The 8,112-nt window shown below is 40.5% G+C and overlaps 1 protein-coding gene across 1 annotated transcript in view; it reads right to left on the bottom strand.

The window, feature by feature from the left end:
- The window catches only part of itgav (integrin, alpha V), a 32,650-nt gene that overhangs the window by 23,617 nt on the left and 921 nt on the right, over window positions 1-8,112 (bottom strand). The window contains exon 2 of the mRNA XM_087175673.1: window positions 5,133-5,263. Within this exon, the coding sequence (XP_087031799.1) occupies window positions 5,133-5,263 (131 nt within the window). The remainder of the gene's footprint in view (window positions 1-5,132; window positions 5,264-8,112) is intronic.

Here is an 8,112-nt window from a genome sequence, read left to right as displayed (position 1 = left end):
ACACACACAGACACACACACAGACACACAGACACACACACAGACACACACAGACACACACACAGACACACACACAGACACACACACAGACACACACAGACACACACACAGACACAGACACACACACACATAGACACACACAGACACACACATACACACACACACACACACACACACACCTTCTCTTCCTCATTAGTGTCGCCTCCCTTTAGTAGATTTCAGTCCTACAGTCAGATTCTGTTCAGAGCTGCAGTGATTAGTTGATTAATCAATTAGTCCATCAACAAAACATTAGCTGTTTCCAGCTTCACAAATATCAGGGCTTGATTCAGTTTTCTGGTGAATGATAACAGACATTTCTCCCTATTTTCTGGCTTTTTATTGACAAAACAAATAATCTATCAGTCCCTCCAGGACATTTTTTGGGATTGTTGCGGCTCATGTCACGGCAGCTTTTCTAGAAAACTGCGATGCATGCTGTGATGTTTTTAGATGTTTGTTTTTGCAATGAACCTGCAGGAGCAAATGAAACAGTTTCATCATCAGTGAACGATGAACGAAAGGATGTTTTCTGTCTTTTCATCTTCACTAATTAACCACTTAACTCACTGAGCAGCTCAGAGGCTACCGGCAGCTAGCACACACTTTTAAGGTGGAAAGTTTTCCTGAGTGTGACTTGATGCACGATTGACATTTGGAAATCAATTACACCTTAAGTGTCTTTTTGGCAACTCGGACCATTTCATTTGTTTTTATTAGCTCTCTACACGACAGAATCTTTGGTTACAAAGTTCTGTTATTTCTTCACATTGCAGAAGGGAGTGCATGGTTTCTGATCCGCACCGGTTTAAACAGGAATACTTAATCACCATCATCGGGGCATCAATCAGTTGTTGCTACATGAACTGAGCTGCTTCAGGGCGAAACTGAAATGACATCATATGATTTTAATGTCTGTGTGAAACACCAGGTTCCTGCTCTGCTGCTGATTTTAGGTTTTTGTTTGAACCAGACACAAAGACAAACCGTGAGCTGTGAGTCACTGAGGACTCAGCGTCTCATTAGACAGAAAGACAATACCTCTCATTCACTGTGTGTCTGATTATCTGAGTTAAATATTAATCGTGAGGCAGTACAGTCCACACCCGAGAGACACTGATAAACCAGCAAAAACTCCGCTGAGTTCACTAAGCCCAACACTGAGTGGTCACTTTATTAGGTACACCTGAACAATCAGATGGAATCCAGCACAGCTGTTCTGACACTTTCATGACACTTTCCTGGAGGCGTTAAATCAATTAAAATGTTTTAGCACTGAGCTCAGGGCCCGCATCCTTCGGAGGATGCGTCTGAAGGCCGATGGCGTCACAGCGGCGCGGCTAGACTGTCGCATTTCAAAAGTTACAGGCAGTCAAGGTCGCTCGACGACAGGAGCTGCGAAAATCCTCCGTACGCCAGATCGTCTCAATTACTCACTATCTACAGCGGCTACGAGAAGAACCGGGACGCAGCTGGTTTTTATGATGTAAACAACAATGGAAGATGAAGAGAGACGACGACGGACAACATGAAGGCGAAGAACATCGCTCTCTGTTGTAGCTTTGCCTCTGATAACACCATTACTCTTTATACACACATACACAGGACTTATTTCAACTTTGTTTCCAAGGAATAATGATTCGTGTCTCAGTCTGTCTTGGCAGACAGCTCTTAAGACTACAGTACCCATGAGTCTCAGCTTGCCTATGGAGAAAAAGCCAGTGGGAGGTGTGAGTCGGCTGTTGCAGCTGAATTCATCTAAACGAATGAATTTAGCTTCTGCTGCTGTTAGTGGTGCAAATTATTTTAACCTCCATGTTTGGACGCTTCTTGCAGAAATGCACTTTGGGAGTTGTAGTAAATGTTCCACCTTCAGTTTTTATGTCCACAGGCTTTGACCTCTGACTCTTTAATCAAAGATGCACACACCAGATCACACCCACATTGTGAAACTGCTCCGGCTGGTCATAAATAAATGAAAGAACCAGGCAGAGCAGGAAGTGGAGCCTCTGTTTGCTTAATCACATCTCTGATAACATACTTTTCCATCCAAATGAAGGCCACTGTCACCCACCAGCCTGTCTTAACTTTAGCTCCAGTCCCTTCCTCATGACACTGACATATTTACTATCACAGCAAATGGAAAAATTTTAGATGTGTTGGTCATGATTTTTGGCATCTCCACCACTATATACTTTCTTTTTTGTTTTTTCAAGTTTTTTGGCATTTTGCATTCGTTTGACTGGCAGTGGAGATAAAGACAGGAAACACTGGGGAAGAGAGAGGAATGAGACGCGTAGCAACCGTCCACAGCTGGACTCCAACCAAATGTGTTACAATGGTGGCGTCTTAACCACTAAGTCACCAGGACACAGTTTAAAGTTTACTTTCTTTGGCTCCACATCTAACCTAAACTTTCCATGATCATGTGATCCGTGTTAAGGTGGACCGCCTGAGAGCCTCAGTTAATCTCTAATTTACACACAATTAATTTAGTGTTTGAATTTGTTGGAAGGTCAGCGGCTGCTGGAACATGGTTATCCTAGATACCCACACACCAACGGTTTGTTCCTTGACACCAGGAAACGGACTGAACTATCAGTGAAGGAAAATCAGGAAATAACATAATAAAACATGCCGTTGGTTCTTTGACTCATGTTCTCCTCTCCTGTTTTCAAAGTTGCTTTCAAATCTTGCAATTTTTTCAGCAGCTTCACAGCACACAGAGCAAACTTTATACATTACACGTGCATGAATGGTATATTTCTCCTATTTGTACACAGACATCAGTAAAAATGTTCAGTGTTTATAAAAGATAAAAATATAGACAAGAAAAAGCATGAACCAACGAACCACAAGCACCTGAACGAATCATCTACGAAGACGAAAACCTTTTCACTACTTGAACATTAAAGCTCCTCCAGTGTAAAGGTCTGTGTCCATGTGTAGTGTGATTATAGATCAGCTCTAGCTTCTATATTAATACTGTGAAAGTATCAAAGCCTCAGTCCACAGAGAAATGCACACAGCCTGTATTCAGAAACTGAGTCTTAAAACCAGCCGTCAGGACTTCTGGAACTTTGTGATGTCACAACAAAAGCTCAGAGCCTCCTCTCTTTTGATTGGCTCACCGACCTGTTGTTACTAGAGCTGCAGAGAGAAGCCTGAGAGAGGAGATGTAAAACTACACTGAGATGGTTTTTATATCTTCTGATGGATCAACACTTCAAATAAAACACAGAAGAAGAACAAAACATGGAGCTTTAATTGATCAACCAGAAAAGCATAATCAATACATTAAACTATAATGAAAATCAGTTGCAGCTACTGTAAAACCTCTTCACATATACTCCTGCAGAGTGTCTATGCTGGTGTGACAGAGGAATGAAAACCATTAAAGGAAGCCACTAACAGGATGAACACTTGTTCTAATGTCTTGTCTTTTATGTGACGGTATTAATATCTACAGTGATACAGTAATGACAGAGCGGTCCTCTTCCAAGAATTTGAAACAATAAATTACATATGTATTTTCACTTCTGGAAAGAGATGCATTCTGGGTATATTAAGTGTGGGAGCAGGAGTTCACGCACACCTCCTGATTCACAACACATTCCTGAATGTGTCCTGACATGAGGTAACAGCAGCAGGCTGAGCTGAAGCCTTTATTATCTCATCAATACTACACTGTTACTGCAAACACAGAAAGCCAACACGCTCTGTTGCTAGAAATGAAAAAAGTGGTTTTCATTGACTGACGTTCCTGTCAGTGCTCTTACAACTCATTACCTACTCATCCACAGCAGCTTTTGAGTTTGATAGTCATTTTGAAATAATATCCTAACAACAGTTTTTATAGTTATATGCATGCATGATAAAATCCTAAAGATCTGTAGTTTGAGACTATTTCTGCAACAGCCACTCAATATATTTACATTCAGTAATTACTTCTATATGTAATAGGTTTTATTTCACTGTGTCCTGCTGTCATGTGGAAAACTACTGGCTGTGAGGATCACTGACTGACGTCTTCATTAAAACAACCTAACTTTGTTTGGCTGCACTGGAAACAGCTTCAGTGGATTTCTGACAGAGCAGCTGCTCAGAAGGTGTTTGCTGTTAAACCACACCACTGTTACTATGGTAACCACAGGTGTCATTAAATCAACAAGGACGCAACTTGTAAAACTTTAAACTCAAACTGGGGCAGACAAATCAGAAGAGCTAGACAGCTGATTTACTAAATTTAACATTTATTGTTGCTCATTTATTCATGAATATTTAAGGTTCTGGAGAAATGGACGCACATCTTCAGAGGATCGAACAGATGTTCTTTTGTAAGTTGTCTTATGAGAACCTGAACAGCTGCGTCAGTTTTCATGGTCAGAGGGGAAAACAGTCATCAACAAGCACAAGATCAGACGTACTTGAAGTGCTGTAGAAATCTTAGGCAGCGACTCAGAGGTGTTGAGCCAGACTGTTAAAACACTGTTAAAGTAAATTCCTCTGTGTGGCCACAAAGAAGAACCTGACAGAGTCTTCTAAGAGAAAACTAGCACAACTAGACAAACTAGAACATTATGACATCACAGTGAAGTTGACCTTTGACCGCTTGGATATAAAATGTCATCAATTCATAATTTTACCTTGTTAGACATTTGAGTTCACTGTTTTCGTAATTTGAATTCTTGAGTTATGGCCGAAAAAGGGTCACAGTGACCCTGACCTTTGACCTTTGCCCACCAAATTCTGATTAGTTCATTTTTAAGTCCAAGTGAACGTTTGTGCTAAATTTGAAGAAATTCCCTGAAAGTGTTTCTGAGATATCACGTTCACGAGGATGAGACGGACGGACGACCTGCAAACACAACACCATTTAAATGAACTATGACTATTCAATTCTGCATGTGAGCCTTATATTCACAGACACGGACACATTCATTTATGATTAGGATTATGATTTATGTAAAAAGAAAGCCACTGCTGCAGAATCAGGGAGGCAGGGGGGGGTTGTTCAGGGAGTCGGGGCCTCAGTCTCAGGGTATGTGAGGCGACTCAAAGCGTGGAAGACAAACTAAAAAGAGTTTTTGGTACCTGAGCTGTCAAACAGCAGCTGCTGGCAGGCTGAGGCGCTCTTCCAGGGGCAGCTGTACACCGCTCCTCTCTCCACAACACTGCTGGGGGCCGAGGTGTTGGCCCGGGGAGCTCCTATCAGAACGTCTGACCTGAGGAGGAGGAGGAGGAGGAGGAGGAGGAGGAGTAAGACACTTGTAAGAAAGAATGGTCTGATCAATGGTAATTGATGCAGCAGAGGCTGAGATATCCTGACTTTCATGCCTCAGTCATACACACAGGCTGCAAGAGTCTGTGTGGGTCCATGTGATGTAGATTTGTGCGTAGTGTAGTGTCCACAATTTGTGACCTCATGTTCGATAAAACGTAGGATGCATCTCCTCGTCAGTGCCTCTCATGTAATGTATCCCGTATTCTTGGTGCTCTTCTCATTAACCAGTCACACACAACTTTTGACTTTTTCTTTCCAAACACAACAAAAGATCCCTTCTTCCTGCTGTCATGAGCTCACCATCTTGTTTTTTGTAGCTGTACTTATTCACATTGAAATATAAGTTTATTATAGGTTTATAAGCATCAATAACCTGCATATCAATGTACAAGAGTATGAATAAACGTCATATTAATGTATGAAAATATCAATAACATGGACAAAAGAATCAATAATCTGGATATTAACGTGACAAAGTATCAGCAAAGAACGCACCATCCGAAAAACAGATTCTATAAATAATGATCAGAGCTGAAACTACCGATCAATAAACTGATTTGTGAAAGAAAATTAATTTCTAATTATGTAAGCAACAAACCTACTGAATACAGAGAGAGGCTCGTGTTGTGAAGGTTACTGAGACACTTTGCGTTGTGTGTTGCTCCTGAACTAATAAGTGACGCTCTGAGATATAAAACAAGATTTGGCCGAATGCAGTTTCTATATGTGTTCACGACAGAGCTGAGAGGAACACAGGACGTCTTTGTTCACACCAGACTGGTTTCACTTGCAGAGTGAAACAGGATTTATCTTCCCAAACTTGGCCGGAGAGCAGCAGGGCCGTTCAGAGGATTACCATTCACAGGAGGAAGAAAAAAAAGAAAAAAGGAAAAGTTAACTGTTTACGCTTCGAGGGGCCTCGGCTGTTTATAGGACACTGGTTCGGTTTGATTGATTTACTGTGTCTGCTGTTCACACGGTCAGAAAGCAGAGTCAGCGGACTGTCATGTTCATGATCCAGAACAACAGAAGTATGTAGCTGTACACGTAATGGAATGACTCTTTTTGGTTTTGTATCTCCAGCAGATATCTCTAAGTATCTCTTCCTGTGATCTTGTGGGAAAGGCGTATCTGCTATGACACACAACAAAATACAAAAAGTACGGTATAATCTCACTGCTGTGCAGCATGGACACACTTTAAAACTCAAAAAAAGTTCTAAAGTTAATCTGTTAAACGCACAGTATGTAATTTTCTGCTGCTCAGCGTCTCTCAATCAAAACAATAACCAAAGCTTCTGGTTTGGATTTCTTCAGTGACAATCATTCAGGAGGTTTTTGTTTTTTTTACCACAGAGGTCTCATCTGCTCCAGAGCAAAAAGACCAGGTGATTATAACCAGTAAAAACACTGAGTAAAGCAGTTTCATGCGCACACATACGGTTAAAATATATAATTAAAAACAACCACAATCTAAAAAAGTGTATTTTAAAAATGAAAGGTCAATTTTGGCTCTTCTGGCAGACCAACACAACACTGACGCATGCACACAGAGGATATGACGTCATTGACAGGCGACCAAACTGGTTCGAGAATTGATGGAAACATTGGGGATAATGTAAGAACACAACTCAACAACATATATAACAGAGTTCATTTTTAGACATTTTCATGCAGAAAAGTTTTATCTTATAACTTTAAGGTCTGGTGTTAGGAACACACTATAAATGAAAAATAGAAAGTTTTAGAAAAGACAACATGTTGCCTGTATTCTTATCTTTTCAAACAGATCCTCTATGAAAACAGCAGGAAACAAGAACAGGAGAAGTGTGATAGTGATATCAAAGATGTAGCACAAAGATCCCACACTAAACATTAGTTAGCAGTGTTAGCAGCTTCTCTCAAACACAGCTTCAGAAACCATTCATTATCTCTTAATAACCTATGAACACACAACTTAATACGACCCCAGGCTGCCTTCACTAACTTTGTGTGGCTCAGTTTTCCCTCAAGTTTGCACATTTTTGTGAGCAGCTGCTTAAGCACACCTTAAAGTTATGAGTTAACCCCTTTAAAAATAATGTCATGGCACACTGAGGAACAAAGGCGAGTTTAGGGAGTTTGTTGGTTTGTTTAAATAAAAATAGAGTAAATGTAATGTAGTAATGCAGAACTACTCCACTACTAACAGTCCCTCATTCAATATCCTTCTTGTGTAATAGTACGGAAGTATTATCAATAAAATGTACTTGAGAGTATCAAGAGTAAGCTACTACTACATTACAGTAGTAAACTCCAGGTGGAGCTGCTTCAACTACCCTTAGATAGTTTGGTCCACTGGTTCCCAACCTAGGGGTCGGGGCCCCTCCAAGTAGTTTCCAATACCGATACTAGTATCGTAAATGCCTCCAATACTCCCTAAAATACTCTATCGGGTATTGGTGAGTACGCGATCAACGCACAGATCAGATTTCTCGGAATAGGGTGTGGAAGAGCAAATTAAATTGAACAATAATTTAATACTACAACTAATAATAATAATAATAATAATGATAGGAAAAGAAACTTAATATCTTCTTGACATTGGCAAAGGCGTAGGTTATCATCCAGCACCGATATATCGATTATTGGTATCGGCTGATACACAAGTTCAAGTATCGAATCGTTATCGGGAAGGAAATATGGTAAAAACTGTGTCGGGGCATCTCTAGTTACTTGATAAATAAATAAATAAATCAATAAATCAGTATGAGGGAAGTTCTGCTGCAGAAATGTTTATCTGTAGTTGCCC

This window comes from Seriola lalandi, unplaced genomic scaffold, assembly GCF_002814215.2.
Source record: "Seriola lalandi dorsalis isolate HSWRI2012SDOR001 ecotype SW California unplaced genomic scaffold, Sedor1 jcf7180002054482, whole genome shotgun sequence".
NCBI lineage: Eukaryota > Metazoa > Chordata > Actinopteri > Carangiformes > Carangidae > Seriola > Seriola lalandi.
This window is presented reverse-complemented; position numbering and strand designations above follow the sequence as displayed.